The 19,213-nt window shown below is 41.1% G+C and overlaps 1 protein-coding gene across 1 annotated transcript in view; it reads left to right on the plus strand.

Moving 5' to 3' along the window:
• Positions 1 to 16,175: 16,175 nt before the first annotated feature.
• Positions 16,176 to 19,213, plus strand: part of dcbld2 (discoidin, CUB and LCCL domain containing 2) — a 90,417-nt gene continuing 87,379 nt past the window's right edge. The window contains 1 exon segment of the mRNA XM_052015182.1: positions 16,176 to 16,396. Within this exon segment, the coding sequence (XP_051871142.1) occupies positions 16,303 to 16,396 (94 nt within the window). The 5' untranslated portion in view covers positions 16,176 to 16,302.

The raw sequence follows: 19,213 nt of genomic DNA on the forward strand, positions 1-19,213 counted from the left end.
GTCTCAACACGTGCTCATATTTCTAATGTTCTTATGTTCTTAGACATGTTGGTGCAAAGAGAGAGATCAGTGCATGCTGTTTCATGAAACACTCAAAAGTAACACGATGATATTTTAAACAATTAGGAAGTCAAATGGCATGCTGGCCTTCATTGGAAAATGGACTGATAGAGAAAAAAACTATTTCTGCAATTGTACAGATGTCTTTGGTAAGACTATACCTGCAGTACTGTGTGTTCTAGTCCACATACCCAACAAGGAATAAATTTGCCTTCAGGGTGGGGCAGTGTAAATTTGCTAGATTGATTTCTGAGATGAGAGATTGAATTAGATAAGAAACAGAGCAGGAGTAGGCCATTTGGACCCTCACACCTGTCTGCCATTCTTTTACCTCAATGTTATTTTCCTGTGCTAACCCCTTAATGTCCAAACAGCAATCATTCGCTGAGTTGAATAATCTCACTAACTGTACTTCCACACCCACCTTGGGTAGAGAATTTAAAAGATATACTATCCTCTGGATGAAGAACCTTCTTCTTATTTCAGTCTTAAATGGCTGATACCTTATTTTGAGACTGTGCCTCGTGTTTCAAGATGCCCCATACGGGCAAATATCATTCCTGTACATAGTCTGTCGAGCCCTTAAGAATTTTGCATGTTTCAAAAAGATCACCTCTCATTCTTCTGAACTATGTAAAATATATAGGCCAAGTGTGCTGAATCACTCTTCATATGGAAAGCCTCCCATCTCCAGAATTAATCTGGTGGTCCTTCATTGCAAGTATATCCTGGTTTAGGTAGGCTAGACCAGTACACAATGGGTTTGTTTTTGTTGGAGAACAGGAAGCTGAGGGGGGAGCTGATAGAGATATATATAATTATGAGGGGCATAGAGAGTGTAGATGGCAGGAAACATTTCCCTATGGCAGAGGTATCTATAACCAGAAGACATAGCTGTAGGGTAAGAGGTTTAGAATAGATCTGAGGAAGAATTTTTTCATCAAGGGGATGGTTGGAATCTGGAATGCATTACCTGAATGGGGTGTTGGAGGCAGGTACTCTCACAATATTTAAGAAATATCTGGACAGGCACTTGAAACATCAAGGCATAGAAGGTTACGGACCAAGAGCTGGTAAATGGGATAAGTATAGATGGGTTCTTAATGGTCAGCATGGACGTGGTGGGCTAAAGGGCCTGTTTTGGTGCTCTATGACTCTATGACAATAATCCAGATGCAGTCTCACTAGGGCCCAACATCATTTCAATAAGACATCTTTACTCTGTATTCAAATCCTCCTGTGATAAGGTTCAACATACTATCTACCTTCTCAATTGCTTGCTGTATCTGCATATTAACTATTAGTGATCCATGTACAAGAACACACAGTTCATCTGAACACCGATACCTTTTAGTCTCACACCATTTTTAAAACAAGCTCCATCTTTCTGTCTTTTTAACCAAAATGGGTGAACACACATTTTTCAAATAACATTCCAACCACCATGTTCATTCCATTCACAGCTGTCTATATTCCCCTGAGACCCACAACCCACACTGCCATCTAGCTTAGTGTCATCAGCAAACATGAATTTGATCCATTCATCCAAATTACTGAATAGATTGTGATCAGCTGGAACCTTGGCACTGATCCTGGTGGTACCCTACCAGTCAGAAACTCCCAACTCAAAACTGATCCATTTATTCCTACTCTGTTTTCTGTATGTTAACTAGACCTCCACACTGGTAAATTATCACCAATCCATGTGCTAACGTTATTTATTAATCTTTTGTATGGCACCTTCTGAATGTCGAAACACACCATGTCCACTGATTTTCCCCGAATCTGTTCCGACAGTTACAACCTCAGGTGTAATTTCCCTTTCATAAATCCATGTTAAATCTGCTCAATCATGTAGATTTCCAGCATTTCCCCACTGCTAATGTCAGGCTAACTGGTTGTACTTCAATGTTTTCTTTCTCTTTCCTTTCTTAAATAGGATTACGTTTCTATTTTCCAAGCTGTGAGAGTTGTTCTAAAATCCATGGGAATTTGGAAGATGGACAGCACCACTGCACAGCAGGTTTGACTCTGCCCTCTGGCCCTGTCTTTGTGGAATTTGCTCATTCCCTCTGCTATCTCATTGGTTCTCCCAGGTGCTCCAGTTTCATGGAACATTACAACACAGTACAGGCCCTTCAGCCCATGATGTTGTGCCAACATTTTATCCTGTTCTAAGATCTATCTAACCCTTTCTTCCCATATAGCCCTCCACTTTTCTATCATTCATGTGCTTATCTAAGAGTCTCTTAGATGTCGTTAATGTATCTGCCTCCACCACCTCTGCCAGTAGGGTGATCCATGCGCCCACCACTCTCTGTGTAAAAAACTTGTCTCTGACGTCCCCCCCATACCTTTCTCCAATCACCTTAAAATCATGCCCCCTCGTGTGAGCCATTTTCACCCTGGGAAAAAGTCTCTGTCAACTCTATCTATGCCTCTTATCATCTTGTACACCTCTACCAAGTCACTTCTCATCCTCCTTCGCTCCAAAGAGAAAAGCCCTAGCTCGCTCAACCTATCCTCATGCTCTCCAATCCAGGCAACATCCTGGTAAATCTCCTCTGCGCCCTCTCTAAAACTTCCACATCCTTCCTATAATGAGGCGACCAGAACTGAACACAATACTCCGAGTGTGGTCTAATCAGAGTTTTATAGAGCTGCAACATTACCTCACAGCTCTTGAACTCAATACCCTGACTAATGAAGGCCAAACACACCATACGACTTCTGACAACCCTATCAACCTTGAGGGATCTATGGACGTGGACCCTAAGATCCCTCTGTTCCTCCACACTGCTAAGAGTCTGCCATTAACTTGTATTCTGCCTTCAAATTCAATCTTCCAAAGTGTATCACTTCACACTTTTCCGGGTTGGACTCCATCTGCCACTTTTCAGCCCAGCTCTGGCATCCTATCAATGTCCTGTTTGTAACCTACAGCAACCTTCTATACTATCCACAACACCACGAACCTTTGTGTTATCTGCAAACTTACTAACCTACCCTTCCACATCCTCATCCAAGTCATTTATAAAAAATCACAAAGAGTAGGGGTCCCAGAACAGATTCATATGGAACACCACTGGTCACCGACCTCCAGGCAGAATATGCTCCATCTACAACTACCCTCTGTCTTTTATGGGCGAGCCAATTCTGAATCCACACAGCCAGTGTCCCTGGATCCCGTGCCTCCAGACTTTCATGAATGAGCCTTCCATGAGGAACCTTATCAAGCGCCTTACTAAAATCCATATACACCACATCCACTGCTCTACCTTCCTTAATGGACTATTTCTACGTTGTAAAAAAGTAAAGAAGATAACCAGTATATGCACCATCAACAAACCATCTCTTAAAAAATCTTCTGATGTAGGTCATCAGGTTCTGGGGATTTATTGGCTTTATGTACCCTTCATTTCTCCAATAATATTTTCTCTGTAATGCTAATTTCTTTCTGCTCCTCATTCACTCTTGTCTACACAATTGGCTTTTACATACTGGGGATTAGAAGAATGAAAGGTTATCTCAATAGAGTCTATAAAGCCCTGAGAGGAGTTGCTGAGATATTGTTTCTTCAGGCAGCAGAATTCAAAAGTAGGTTGCCTGATCTCAGTATAATAGTGTCCATTTAAGATTGAGTTGCATATTTTCAAAATTCTCACCCAAAAGAGAGCTGTAGATGCTTTGTCAATGAATACATTAAAGAATGAAAATGAGACTTTGGACTCTAGGGAAATCTGGGGATTGTTCAGGAAAGTGGACTTTAAGGTATGGGTTTAACAATTATTTTATTAATTAGAAGAGCAAGCTCATGGAATCAAGAAGCTAGGCTACTTCTGCTTTAATTGTTTATGTTCTGAATAATTTTACCTTTGTGTGATTGCTCCATTAACCACTGAATAAAGTATCAGTTTACACCTCCTGCCATTATGAAAAGTTCTGATGAAGGATCTTCAGCCTGAAATGTTAGCTCCATTTCTCTTTCCACAGATGCTGCCTGACCTGCTGAATGTTTCCAGCAATTTTTGCTTTTATTATGAAGCTACTTGATTCTTGATTTTGAGCTAAAAAGGCCAGATTTAATCTTTCAGCAGTAAGTACTTACATTTCACTGTTTAGATTTACATTACTTTCCATGATTAACTAATTTGTGACACTGTAGTCAATCACGCATGATAATACATCAAGTAATTGCCTGGATATTTGTGAGACAGACAGATTTTGCTCATAATTGCTGAGTATTTGGCTTTGTAGGTTATTTTGTTGGTTGCTCGTGGCCATTTAATGAAAAACAAAAGTTTATTTACTTCAGCCTTGTGATTTATGTCAAACATTTTATGCCAGCTATAATAAAGTCAGGACAACATGCAGAGTAAAGTAAAATCACTCGATCCACAAGTGCCACCCCCCCACCCTGACACACACAGAAAAAAATGGTAGCTTTAAGCTATATATCATTGGAAGTTTAAAAGGTCAAGCCGCCCTCTGCCAACGTGAAAGTGATTAAGTTTAGTGGACCTGGAAATGTTAAGCTGTTTGTACTGTGGCAGCAGATGGTGAATACTCTCCTGAGAATACTGTTTTGCTTTCCCAAATTTCCTATAAAGTAGGGGCTCTATAGCAATAACAAAAGAGTATGTATGTTTACTGGTACTTTGTAACCTCCCTATCTACGGGCTGCTTATTACCTACTTTGTATACACACACAAAAACTTAGGCCCCCCTGCCCAATACTTATTCATCAACCAACGTCACTAAAGTAAGATTGTCTGGCCATAATCACTTTTACTGTTTGAGGGAGTTTGTTTTGGACAAATTGGCTGTCATGTTGCCTACATTATATTTCAAAAAAATTTTCATTGGCTCTAAAGAACTTTGGGATATCCTGAGATCATAAACAGCCTATTAAAATGCATACTTGAATTCATTATCAATTTTTACCAATAACATCCTTTGAAAATATGTATCATTGGCAAAGCTAGTATTACAGTCAATCCCTATTTACCCTTGAAAAGACAGTGGTGAAATTTCCCTTGAACTTATGCAGTTGTGTGGTGAATGTGCTCCAATCAGTAGTCCCAGGATATTGAAATAATAAGGATAAGGCAACAATCAAATATGTCAAAGTCCTGTAAGGAATAGGAGCAGAAGTGAGCCATGGGGCTGCTCAAACCTTTACTATCTACATGCCTGGAAGGTACTGTGCTTCTAGACATCTGCTATTCTTACCTTTCCATGCAGGAGGTTATGAAAGTGCTGTCAATGAAATTTGAGTGAATTGAATCAGTGCATCCTGTGAACAGTACACAATGCAACCACAGTTTATAGGAATACCAAGCAAATTACCAAACATGGCAGAAAATCCTGGAATTAGTCAGTAGGTCAGACAACATCCGTGGAGCAAGAAATAGAGTTAATGTTCCAAGTCAATGACCTTTCATTAAAACAGATCAATATTTTAAGTAACCTGCCCACATTGGTGCAGTTTCTCTTATTATCTTTACTGAACAAAATGATTGTTCTGACTGTTCTGTCTTATTAGGGGAGGTTAAGTAGACTCTTGAGTTTTCATTCTCTTGAGTTTTGAAAAATAAGAGGTGAACTCATTGATCTTATGGGCTTCACGAGGCAGACACAGGATGACATTTTGCCTGAAAAACAACAGGTCGGACAGCATCTGTAGAAAGAAAAACAGAGTTAACGTTTCACCTCAAAGACTCTTCAGAACAGAGTTCTTGACCTAAGTCATCAACTCTGCTTTTCAGATGCTGGCTGACTGGCTGAGTGTTTCCAGAATTTTCTGTTTTTGCTTTAGATTTCCTGCATATACAGCTTTTTTGATTTTCAGAGGTCACAGTCTCAAAGTAAAATGGCTGGCCAATCAAGACGTGTCTCCACCTAGAATGTAATGAATGCTTTGAATTTACTTTCCAAGGGGCTGTAGAGGCTCAGTGACTGAATATATTCAAGACAAAGATCCATAGATTTTTAGATATTAAGGAATATCTGGTTAGTGCAAGAAATAGGCACTGAGGTGATAGATCAGCCATAAGATATATTTCACTGTGTGTTTCGATATACATGTGACTAATAAAGATATCTTATATCATCTTATATATTATTTAATGGGAAAGTAGACATGAGGGACCAAATGGCATACTCCTGCTTCTTTTTCTAATGTGAAATTGTAAGATCGATGTTTCAACTTCCTACTCTGCCACCCCTTCTAAATATGATCTAAATGAAAGGAACTAGTTCAGTTTGATTTTTTTTAACCAGCATCTTCAGTATTTTGCTTTTGAGTTGCAGATATGTTGGTCCAATATAACAATTTCAGGCAGTGAGGTTCTTCTACATTCTGCTTTCCTGGATCTTTCAGGAGCCAACATAAGCCATTCTTTCCTTTTTCCGTTCACTTCTTACACAGTGGAAGGTAGCTTCTGAATGTTTCTTGAGAAAGTTTGGTTCACCTTGATCTTCCTCACCCCTGCCAACCTCCACTCCACAATGCTCCGGATCCTCCACCTCTTTCGCAGGTTGGACCCCCAATGACCTGAGACTTCATTTTAAAAAAGAGGGAAAAAAATAACAAACCCTGAGCTTTGTGGGGATTTAGAGGATTTGGGAGTGCTAAATTGGATAGAACTTTGGAATAAGAGAAGGTTGATCACTTTGCTGGGATTATACTATAGGCTTCCCAGTAGTCAGAGGGAATTAGAAGAACAGGTATTTAACCAAATCACAGAAAGGAAAAGAGCAATAGGGTTATAATAGTGGGCGATCTTAACTTTCCCGATATTGATTGGAATTGCCTTAATGCAAGGGGCTTAGATTGTATGAAATTTGTTAAGGGTATCCAAGAAAGTTTTTTGAGGCAATTTGGAGATAGTCCTTCTGGAGACAGAGTATTACTCAACCTTATCTTAGTAAATGAAACTAAGTAGGTGGCGGATATATCAGTGAGGGAACACTTTTGGAACAGGTTGTTATGCAGAGAGATAAGATTGTCCCTCAAGTTAAGGACTTGAATTGGGAGAAGGCTGATTTCAATAGCGTAGGAAAGGACTTGGCGTAAGTAGATTGGGAGCAGATGCATGCAGGTAAAATGACAGTTGACAAGTATTTTGAAAGAGAATTAGTTAGAGTTCAGGACTAGCCTGTTCCGGTAAGGGTGAAAGGCAAAGATGGTAAGATTAGGGAACCTTAAATGACAAATGACAAAGGTTTGATTAAGGGGAAAAGAAAAGAAACATATGGCAGGTATAGGCAACAGGAATTGAGGGAGTGTCTTGGGAATATAGAGTGTGTAGGAGATAACTTAAGAAAGAAATTAAGAGGGGGAAAAGGGGCCATAAAATATCCTTGGCAAGCATGATTAAGGAGAATCCCAAGACATTCTGTAAGTATATCAGAAGCAAGAGGGTAGCCAAGGAAAGAGTGGGTCTATGTGTGGAGCCAAGCAAAGTCTGTGAAGTCCAAAGTGAAAACTACTCGTATGTATTCACCAAGGAAAAGGACATGGAAGATAGTGAGTTCCGTGTTAGGAAGGAGATTGTTAGATGTCATGGGACACATAAGGGTTGATAAATCCCCAGGGCTGGGTGAGATCCATCCCACATTGCAAATGGGAAGCAAGGGAGGAAGATAGCTGGGGGCCCTGAAGGAGATTTTTTACATTAGTCACAGGTGAGGTGCCAGAAGACCTGGAGGATGGCTAATGTTGTTCCTTCATTTAAGAAGGGCAGTAGGGATAATCCAGATAACTACAGGCTGGTGAGCCTAATTGTTGGAGAAACTCCTAAGGGATTTATGTACATTTGGAAAGGCAGGGGTTAATCAGGGATAGTCAGCATGGCTTTGTGTAGGGAAATCCTGTCTCACTATCTGAGTTTTTTGATTGGGTAACTAAGAGACTGATGAAGGTAGAGCGGTAGACGTTAGTAAGGCATTTGACAAGCTCCTGCATGGTAGGCTCGTCTAGTAGGTTAAGGTACATTGGATCCAAGGTGAGCTGTCTAATTGGTTTTATAATTGGCTTGCTGACAGGAGGCAGAGGGTTGTGGTGGAAGGATGCTTTTCTATTCACCAGAGGGATGCTTGTCGTTTGTGATTAATATCAACAACGTGGTTGTGAATGTAGGAGATATGATTCATCAGTTTGCCAATGACACAAAAGTTGGTGGTGTTATGGATGGAGAGGAAGGTTGTCTAAGGCTACAGGAGGAGATGTATAAGATTGAACATTGGTCAGAGCATCAGCAGAGGACATTTAATCCTGACAAATGTGAGGTGGTGCATTTTGGGAAGTGAAATAAGGGTAGGACATATACAGTCAATGGTACAGCAATAAGGAATGTTGATGAACAGAGGGACTTTGCAGTTCGAGCCCATAGTTCTCTGAAAGGGCAGCACAGGTAGATGGGTGGTGAAGAAGGCATATGGCATACTTTGCCTTCATCAGGGCATAGAATAAAATAAAATATACAAGTTGAGATGTTGCACTTTACAGAACACTGGTCGGACTTGGAGTATTATGTGCAGTTCTGGTCACTACATTATAGGACGAGTGTGGTCATCCTGGAGAGAATGCAGAGGAAATGTTGCCTGAATTGGGGGACTTCAGTTATGGGGAGAGATTAGATAGGCTGGAGCGAATGAGACTGAGGGGTGACCTGATAGAGATACATGAAGGCACAGATAGGGTAGATAGTCAGGATGTTTTTCCCATGGGAGGAGTATCAAAAACCAAAGTCTTCAAGGTGAGAGAAAGGAGTTTTAAAGGGAATTTGAGAGGATAGTTTTTTTTACACCGAGAATGATTGATATCTGGAACTCGCTGCCAGAGGAGGTGGAGGAGTCAAATATTATCATTATGTTTAAGAGACATTTATTCAGTCATTTAAATAGGCAAATCACAGAAGAATACAGACCTAATGCAGGCAAAGGGGATTACTGCAGATGGCAAAAAGGTTGGCAAAGATGTAGTGGAGCAAAGGACCCGTTTCTGTGCTGTAGAATCACCAGTCGTAGAATTATACATTTCGCTAAGATTCACTAGATACAAGCTTTTCCTCTTGCATGGGGTTCTGGATAGGTTTGTCCCACTGAGACAGGGAAAGGATGGTAGAGTGAAGGATCCATGATTGACAAGAGAGGTGAAACATTTAGTCAAGAGGAAGAAGGAAGCATACTTAAGAATTTAGGAAGCAAAAATCAGACAGGGCTCTTGAGACTTATAAGGTAGCCAGGAAGGACCTTAAGAAGGGACTTAGGAGAGCTAGAAGGGGACATGAGAAAGCCTTGGTGAGTAGGATTAAGGAAAACCCCAAGGCATTCTACAAATACGTGAGGAACAGGAGGATGACTAGAGTGAGGGTAAAACCACTCAGGGATAAAGGGGGAAACATGTGCCTGTGGAGACAGAGGAGGTAGTGGAGGTCCTTAATGGATACTTTGCTTCAGTGTTTACGAGGGAGAGGGACTTTGACGAATGTGACGTCAGTGTAGCAGATTAGCCTGTTCTGGAGCATGTCAAGGTTGAGAAAGTGGCAGTGTTGGAGCTTCTGAAAAACAATAGGATAGATAAGTCCCCGAGGTTGGATGGAATATACCCAGGTTACTACAGGAAGCAAGGTAAGAGATTATTGGAGTATTGAAAATGATCTTTGCGTCCTCCCTGGCCACAAGAATGGTACCAGAGGATAGGAGGATGGCAAATGTTGTTCTGTTGTTCAAGACAGGTAATAGGGATAATCCTGGGAATTATAGACAAGTGAGTCTTGTGTCAGTGGTGGGCAAACTATTAGAGAGGATTCTTAGGGACAGGATTTACAAGCATTTGGAGAAGCATAGTCTTATTGGGGATATTCAGCATGGCTTTGTGAGGGGCAGGTCATGCCTCACGAGCCTCATTGAATTCTTTGAGAATGTGACAAAGCACATTGATGAAGGTAGAGCAGTGGATGTGGTGTATGTGGATTATAGTATGGCATTTGATGAGGTTCCTCATGGAAGGCTCATTCAGAAAGTCAGGAGGCATGGGATCTGGGGAAGCTTGGCTGTGTGGATTCATAATTGGCTTGCCCACAGAAGGCAGAGGGTGGTAGTAGATGGAGCGTATTCTGCCTGGAGGTCGGTGACTAGCGGTGTTCTGCAGGGATCTGTTCTGGGACTCCTACCCTTTGTAAAGTTAATAAATGACTTGGATGAGGAAGTGGAAGGGTGGGTTAGTAAGTTTGCAGATGACACGAAGGTTGGTGGTGTCGTGGATAGTGTAGAATGTTGTCGTAGGTTACAACGGGATATAGATAGGATGCAGAGTTGGACAGAGAAGTAGCAAATGGAGTTCAATCCGGAAAAGTGTGAAGTGATACACTTTGGAAGATTGAACTTGAAGGCAGAATACAAGGTTAATCGCAGGATTCTTAGCAGTGTGGAGGAACAGGAGGGATCTGGGGTCCAAGTCCATAGATCCCTCAAAGTTTCCGTGCAAGTTGATAGAGTGGTTAAGAAGTCATATGGTGTGCTGGCCTTCATTAGTCAGGGTATTGAGTTCAAGAGCCACGAGGTAATGTTGCAGCTCTATAAAACTCTGGTTAGACCGCACTTAGGGTATTGTATTCGGTTCTGGTCGCCTCATGAGAGGAAGGATGTGGAAGCTTTAGAGAATGTGCAGAGGAGGTTTACCAGGATGCCACCTGGATTAGAGAATATGTCATATGAGGAAAGGTTGATTGAGCTAGGGGTTTCCTCTTTGGACCATAGGAGGATGAGAGGCGACTTGATAAAAGTTATAAGATTATGAGAGGCATAGATAGAGTGGACAGCCAGCACCTTTTCCCCAGGGTGGCATCCATTTAAGGTCAGAGGAGGAAAGTTTAGGGGAGATGTCAGAGGTAGGTTTTTTTGCAGAGTGGTGGGTATCTGGAACACACTGCCAGGGTGGTGGTAGAGGTTGATACAATAGGGGGATTTAAGAGACTCTTAGATAGGCACATGGATGTAAGAAAAATGGAGGGTTGTGGGATGTATAGGAGGGAAGGGTTAGATTGATTGTGGAATAGGTTTATATAGGTCGGTACAACATCGTGGGCTAAAGGGCCCATCTTGTGCTTGACTGTTCTTTGTTCATATCTTGAGGCTCTGTGATCAAATTGCTTGATAAACTGAGAGGAGTACTTTTACAAATAACCCAGGCTGATGTTATAGAATCCTAGAGTTATACAGCACAAAAGCAGGCCCTTTGGCTCACTGGGTCTGCAATAACCATCAAACACCCACCTAAACCAATCCTATATTAATCCTAATTTTTTTATTCTCCCCACATTCCCATCAACTCCCCCAGATTCTACCGTTCACCTTCAGACTAGGGCCAAATTAACCTACCAAGCTGATGGCCTTGAGATGTGGGAGGAAATTGGAGCACCTGGAGGAAATCCAGCAGTCACAGGGAAAGTGTACAAGCTCTAAACAGACAATGCCTGAGGTTGTGTCACTGTTCTATTATTCCTAATTTTGAACAGGCATTTCAGAAAAATTGCACACACAATATTTCAATTAATAGTTGTTAATGCCTACAGAGTTAAAATTACCTATGATATTTTTTAAAGGTACTCTATAACTTGTACCATAACTGTGCAGAATTGCAGAGATCATTCCAGGAAGTGGTGCCACGATAAAATTCTCCAACTAATTAACATACTCAAGGGACAGAATAATGGTGGTGAGATTTGCTGGTTTAGAGTTACTTACTGAGAAATATAGAATATGCAGCTCTGCTACAGGCCATTTAGACCAGCCAATCTGTGCCTGCTCATTGACCAGCAAATATTCTTGATAATTCAATGTGTTCAGATTGTTTGGCAGATAGAATGGGATACACATCAAGGAAAGGGGCAGTTGTGGCAATTCATACATTGATTTATCGGACAGCACAGGATGGAATACAATCCATTAACAGCTTGTGGCAGCATGCATTTGAAATCACAGTTGGATGGCTGCCAATCCTAATGTGGCTATTATTTCAATTAGCACTATTTTGGAACAAATAAATGAACCAAAGTTTTGCCACATTAAGAGGATCAATCCAATAACAATAAAGCCCTTCCTTGTTTTGCTTAAACTATTTGTTCTGAGGGAAGAAAACTAAAAGTTTCTGAACTAAAATGTTGACATATTTATATTGTTACAGGAAGTAGTCATGCATTATACAGAACAAAAGTTTTCCTGTATTACTGTGCAACTACTGTAGCTTAATGGTTGTAAGTGAATGGGAAGCTATTAGATGCAATCTTTCAAATGTTACTGAATTCAATTTTTATGAGACAATATTAATATAATTAATCTCACAATTTTTCAAAACCTAGCTCAACATTTTGTTTAATTACAGACTTTCTCTTTTGGATATTGGTGAGGGTGATTGTTCCTCGGGAGTGCAGCTGGAGTCAGCTGCACCAGAGGAAGAAAGAAGAGCGGGAAAACAATAGTGACAGGGGATTTAATAGAATAGACAAGTGTTTCTGTGGCCATAGATGTGAGATGTAATGTCATTTCCCCGATTCCAAGGTCAAGGGTGTCTTGGAATGACTGTAGATCACACTGACGGGAGCATATGGTCCACAATGGTATTGACCACCAAGATAGAAAGGGGCATGAAGTCATTCAAGCAGATTTTGGGGAGGTAGGAAGATGTTTAAAAACCCTGATTTAAAAATTTGTAATCGCAGGAATACTTCCATTGCCATCTGAAAGTGGAAGTTAGAAATGTACAAAGCAAACAGGGTCACAATATGAAAAAATATTAAAAAGTCAAATTTAAAGGCATTATATGTAGCACACTCTGCATCTGTAACAAGCTGAATGATTTAGTAGCACGAATAATTGAAACTGGATATGATGTAATTACTCATACAGAAATATGGGTGCAGGGTGACCAAAGCTGGGAACTAAGTATTCCAAGGTACTCCTGGACAGGCAAAAAAGAAGAGGAGATGGGATAGCATTGTTAATACATCAGTACAGTGTTCATGATTTTGGCTGTGCAGACCATGGAATAGAATGAGGGTACTAGTTAAGATCAGATTAAGCTTCTTTGTCTGCGTAATGTGTTGCCAATGGCAAAGCCATGGGACATGCCCAGTAGGCCAGACTACACAACTAAGAAGAAATATTAAAAAACTGAGCCAAAATGATGACAAGCAGGAATAGCCTATTCTGATACAGACAGAAAGAGAGAGTGAGTTACTTAGATTTGGAGAATTCAATATTGAGTCCTGTAGGATGCCCAGATGGAAGATGAGGTGTTGTTCCTCAAGCTTTTGTTGTAACAGTGCAGGATGCCACAGACAGAAAGGTCAGAGTGGAAGTGGGATGGGGAACTGAAGGGCAGGCAACCAGAAACTCAGAGTCACCCAATCTGCATTTGGTTCCTCCACACTATAGGAAGGATATGGTTGCACTGGAGAGAGTGTAGAGGAGATTTATCAGGATGTTGGAGGATGTTAGTTATGGGGAGAGATTGGAAAAGCTGGACTTGTTTTCCCTGGAGTGAAGGAGGCTGAGTGGTGACCTGATAGAGATATAAGGGCATATATAGGGTAGATAATCAGAATCTTTTTTCCCTTGGTTGGGGTATCAAAAACAAAAAAACATATGCTTAAGGTGAGAGGAAGAAGTTTTAAAGGGGATTTGAAGGTAAGGTTTTTTTTACATAGAGGGTAGTTGACATTTGGAACTCACTGCCAGAGGAGGTGGTGGAATCAGATAAAATCACTACGTTTAAAAGACATTTAAGATGTGTGCTTAAATAGGTAAGGCATAGAAGAACATGGACCTAGGGCAGGTAAATGGCATTAGTATAGGTGGGCAAAAGTGTTAACATGGATGTGGTGGGCCGAAGGACCCATTTCTGTGCCCTCATGACTTCCGTGTAGAGGAAACCACATTGTGAACTCTGAATGCAGGACACTAGATTGGAAGAAGTGCAACTGATTCACCGCTTCATCTGGAAAGACTGTTTGGGTCCCTGGGTGGAGGGAAGAGGTAAAAATCCTGATGTTGCACCTTCTGCAGTTGAATGGGAAAGTGCCACAAGAAGGGGAGTGGTAGGCAGGAGTGGAAGAGTAGATCAGGAAGTCATACAGGGAGAAATCTCTTCAAAATGCTGAAAGGGCAGGGATACGTGTCTGGTGGTGGAACCTTGGAGCTGGTGGAAATTGCAAGGGATGAGCCATTGAATATGGAGGCCCATGGGGTGGAAGGTAAGGACCACCGGAACTCTGATCTTGCTCTGTCCAGGAAGTGAAGGGGGAGAGCGGAAGTGTGGAAAATAAGTGAGATTCTATCGAGAGCGCTGTCCACAGAGATAGTAGGGAAGACACAATTCAGGAAGAAGGAAGATGGTTTAGAAGCACCCATGTGAAAGGCCTCATCATCAAAGCAAATGTGATGGACAATATTCAAAGTACTGCGGGAGTCTGTGGGCTGGTATTGGATGTTGGAAACACAAGAAACTGCAGATGCTGGATCTGGGGTAAAGAAACAACCTAGTGGAGGAACTCAGATGAAGGGTCTCGACCCAAAATGTCGACTGTCCATTTCCCTCCACAGGTACTGCCTGACCAGCTGAGTTCCTCCAGCAGTTTATTTTATGTTTTGGATGTTGGTGGTTAGCCTATCCTCTGAAGTAGACTGGCCATCATTACTCACTACAAAATGATAACCGGCCAGTTGTGCCTATCATCATTTTGGCTCAGTTTTCCTTTTTTTTGATTGTGTGGTTTGGCCTGCTGCACTTGTCCCACAGTCTTACTATTAACAACATAGGCAAAGAAGCTTAATCTGATTTTTAACTGTCACAGTAGGTTGTGGAGTATAGCACTGGGACCCATTTCAAAATAAGAGATAAGTAATTTAAGACAGAGTGAGGAGCAATTCTTCACTCAGAAGTTGGTGGATCATTGGAATCTTCTGCCCTGGATGGTGGTAGAGACTCAGTTATTGATTATATTCAAAAAGAGATTGATGGATTTCTGGATATTAGAAGAATCATACGATGTGGGGATAGGGCAGGGAAATGGTGTTGAGGTAGAAGATTACCCATGAATGGTGGAGCAGGCCCAAATCATCAGATGGCCTACTCCTGCTCCAATTTCTTATGTTCTTAATTAATCCTTGTCATTTGCGTTTTTCTCTTAATATTTTGTGTTAATGTTCAACAGCCTTTTTAATTGACTGCCATTTGCACTTGCCATTAGTTCCTCGCTTTGTAACCTTCTCCAGCCCGTTAATCTATGCACTTCTTCTATTCTTGTTTTTTGAGCATTCTTGGTGTTAACAGTTGCATTGGCCCTAAGCTTTGGAACTTACTCCTGAATTTATCTTCCACATTTTCTACTTTTATGGCACTACTTTAAACCCTTTTTGATCATGATTTTAATGACCAAGATGTCAACCCTAGCAAGTGTCTTGACATAGTTTACTACATTAAAGAAATAGGGAAATTGGATGATATTTCCAGGGTCCAACAAGGGTACTAAGGGTAATTCACTTCCAATGTAGCCCAAAATATCATGCCAGAAAATCTCCTCCACCACCCATGGTTTGGGTTCTGTCGGTACTCCCCATCTAGTTGCGTTTCTCAGATTGCTATCAGCAGGTTACCACAGCATTATAACATTTTTATATTGCTTAAGAAAAGGTAAATGAAATAAATACAGACAATGCTGGAAACTCTCAGCAGGTCAGGCAGCATCTATGAAAAGGGAAACAGAACTACTGTTTCAGACGAAGGGTCTTCGATCTGAAACATTAACACCGATTCTTTTTTCCATAGCTGCTGCCTGGCCCGCTGAGCGTTTCCAGTATTTTCTGCCTTTATTTCAGTTTACAATATCTGCAGTTTTTAAAAAAAATCTATTAGAGGTGATAATTTCTGCACCATTCCCCAAGAACTGAGGGATGGCTTGCACAGATGTAGCCCTGTTACAGAGCATCTGGGAACAAGGAGAGGGGGGGGGCGAGGATGGCACACCATGTCCAACCTGGAGGAGTGTGTCCAGCAGACGGGCTGCATTGTGGGATGGGCGGAAGCGGAGGAAGTGGTTGACCAGTGATTGAATGTGATTGAGAAGTGAGTGCGGACCCCGCCAGCCAGCGAGCGAGCGGGCGAGTGAGCGCAGACAGCTGCAGCGCGATCGCTGAACCACTCCGCCGCATTATGCCTTCCCTTCCCCTCTCGGCATGGAGGCTGGCACCGTGAGAGGAAAACACAACAGAAAGACCGGTATCTTTCTCTGCTTGATTGCGACATTGAGCAGCGCGGTCGGCCAGAAAGGTGGGTCCCATATAGAGCCAGCGTGTGTAAAACTCCGGGCTCTTCTTCCCCTCCTAGTTTTCCAGTCGGTGGGTAATTGGGGTGGGCTGCTGATGAGTTTTATTTTACTTCATTTGAGTGCAGTTTGTGCTTTTTCCAAACTGGTATTTCTGCACTTTTATCTCTCCCTTCCTCCCCCCCCCCCCCCGGTGAAATTGAAGTGAGCTTTTTTGGAAGAGTTGAGAGATTGAGCAAAAGCGGGGGATGGGGCTCTTCTGAACATTTAAAGTAGTAGGATCTGTTTTCTTTTTATGGCCTATAGGCCAATTTTCTCTTTCCAGTTCTCAGGCTTTCTGCTTGAGTCTCATTTGTGGGCTGTTACATGGTGGAGGTGTGTTATATCTGAACGGTGTCGTTTTAAGGTTTGTGGCCATCATTGTTTGGTTAATAACTTGTCAAAGGTAATTAATCTACAACTTATCTGTACCTGCTTTCCTTTTCTACGGTGTCACAATCAGTACGCCAATTCTAGAAAACAGGTTTTCAGTGGATTAGTTTTGAGTAAGGTTTCCTGCATTATAACAGTGATTACACACAAGCGGAATGTTATTCAATGTAAACACATAGCATTTTTGACACCCTGAAAGGGATATGAAGTGGCATGTATATGAAAATCCGTCTTTTCATTTGAGATGCTATAAGGGAATGCATTGTCAAACTGTAATTAAATAACATCTCAATGATTCAGATTCTGACATACACTGCAGTTAAATATATGCAGTCTAAATATAAATGTGGCTTGAAGTATGTTAAGATAGGTTACATTTTGTCCCAAATATGCTTTTGGTGGCATTGTTCTGCTGTAGAACTGGAACTGTTGTCAAGAATCAGTAATGCATATGTCAGCCATGGCAATTTTAAAGGCATGATAACATGTACAAGAGGAAAAAAAATGTCAGTGTGGGTGTGACATTTAGCTACTATCCAGATACTGGATTAACTCTTTGTAATGAGCAATACGTTAAAAGGATAAATTTTGTACTTTGTGTCTATAAGTATTCCATTCTTTCAGCTCCCCCGTTCCGTCCAATATGCTAAGGCTTCCCTCTTGACTCCAGTTCACCAATCTTCATTTCCATATCTGCACGTAGCTAGCAGCTGTGACTTGATTAGTAGTACAGTCGCTGTTGAGTCGGAGGGGCATTGGTTCAAATTTCCATTTCAAAGACTTACACAAAACTTAAGCTGATACTCTAGTGCCTTGTATGCCAAAATCTGCACATGCTGGAAATCTGAAATAAAAACACAAATCCTGGAAACCCTTGCCAAGTCAAGCAGCCTGGAAGACAGAGTTAATGTTTCAGGGCAAAAACCCTGTGTCAGAGTTTTTGACTCCTGGATGATGTCTTAAACCAAAGCCCTACCTACCTCCTTAAGTAGACAGAAAGATCTAAAGGGACTGTTTGAAGAAGAGCACACTCCCTCCCCTTCCCAGTTCTATTTTCTGGCCATATTTTATGTCTTATTCAATGGCTCCAATAAAGAGTACTTGGTCATTATTATTATTTCTGTTGTGCACAACTTAGTCTTCATATTTCACATGAACAGTGATTGTGCATCTTCAAAAGTATCTCCTTGGCAGTAAGTTGTATTGGAGTGCTCTTAGGTTGCGAAAGGTGCTGTATAAATATAAATCTTTATTTTTCTTTTACAGTTTTTCAGCTATTCTGGTATCTTCTTTCTGTCTAGGTACCTTGAAAGTTCATTTGCTTTTGCTGTACTCTGACTCCCACTCAGCTGATGGCAGGTGCACTTGGGCTTATCTAGGTCCTGATCTCCATCTTTATGCCATCAAACTATTGCTCCCCTCTATAAACCAACTCCCTAACCCTCAACCTCTGACATTGTAGTTTGCTGGATCAGTTTCTTTGACACACCTGTATGTTTCAAGCCAAAGGAAACATAACCTCTACTCCTGCTTTCGACCATCTCACACTACAGCAGACGTGGAATCATTATTGCAGATCTGCAGCAGATTCATTTACGGTACATCTGCTCTACTCTGCTGCAGCCAAATTAAACTGGTACTTGCATACAAACAACAATGCCTCATACTCCAGAATCTTTTGACACTACCTAATTCTGAGTTGTGTGACTGTACTTGTTTTATGAGAGTTTTGATTCAGTGGCCAAGAAACTGCAGGAGACACTAATTCAGAAAACCCTGCCAATTTCACTTGCTGTTATGTCAACTACTTTTTTTTGCAAATGATTTCACAATTTAAAGTAAATTGCTGACTTTTTCAAAATAGTTTTAAAATTATTTTAAAGTAAGACTTGTTCAGTGCTGCAACCCTGAAGTGGCATGCCTAAAGTTACAAGCTTTAAGATTCAACTCCTTGAAGTCTGCTCTATATTATTCCTGTTGTCCCCAGCACACTATTTTGAAAGAGCTTAGAGAACAGCTGCATTACACTTTCCTTGTACACAGTCTTTAAATTGCGAGAATAATTAACTCAGTAGCTAACTACATTAAAAAGTAATTAAATTGCACATTGCATTCCAACAGTTTATAATACATTTAAAAATCTGTATGTGCAGTACATTGCCCCAAAATTTTCTGTAACTGGAGAACAAGTAATGTCTACCATTAGCTTCTCTTGGTTTAATCTCCATGTTACTTTATCCTGCAGGTGGCTGTAAGGTAAAATAATTTATTCTCAAATCAGGCACAAAAAAGTGCAGGAATGTGGTGAAGGGAATTGGTAGGAGTGTTGGTTTCAAGCAGAGGTGTTGATAGCAAAGAAAGAAGAGTTTTGTGGAAGGTTAAGGTTTGGC

The sequence above is a fragment of the Pristis pectinata genome, chromosome 4 (assembly GCF_009764475.1).
Source record: "Pristis pectinata isolate sPriPec2 chromosome 4, sPriPec2.1.pri, whole genome shotgun sequence".
NCBI classification, from domain to species: domain Eukaryota; kingdom Metazoa; phylum Chordata; class Chondrichthyes; order Rhinopristiformes; family Pristidae; genus Pristis; species Pristis pectinata.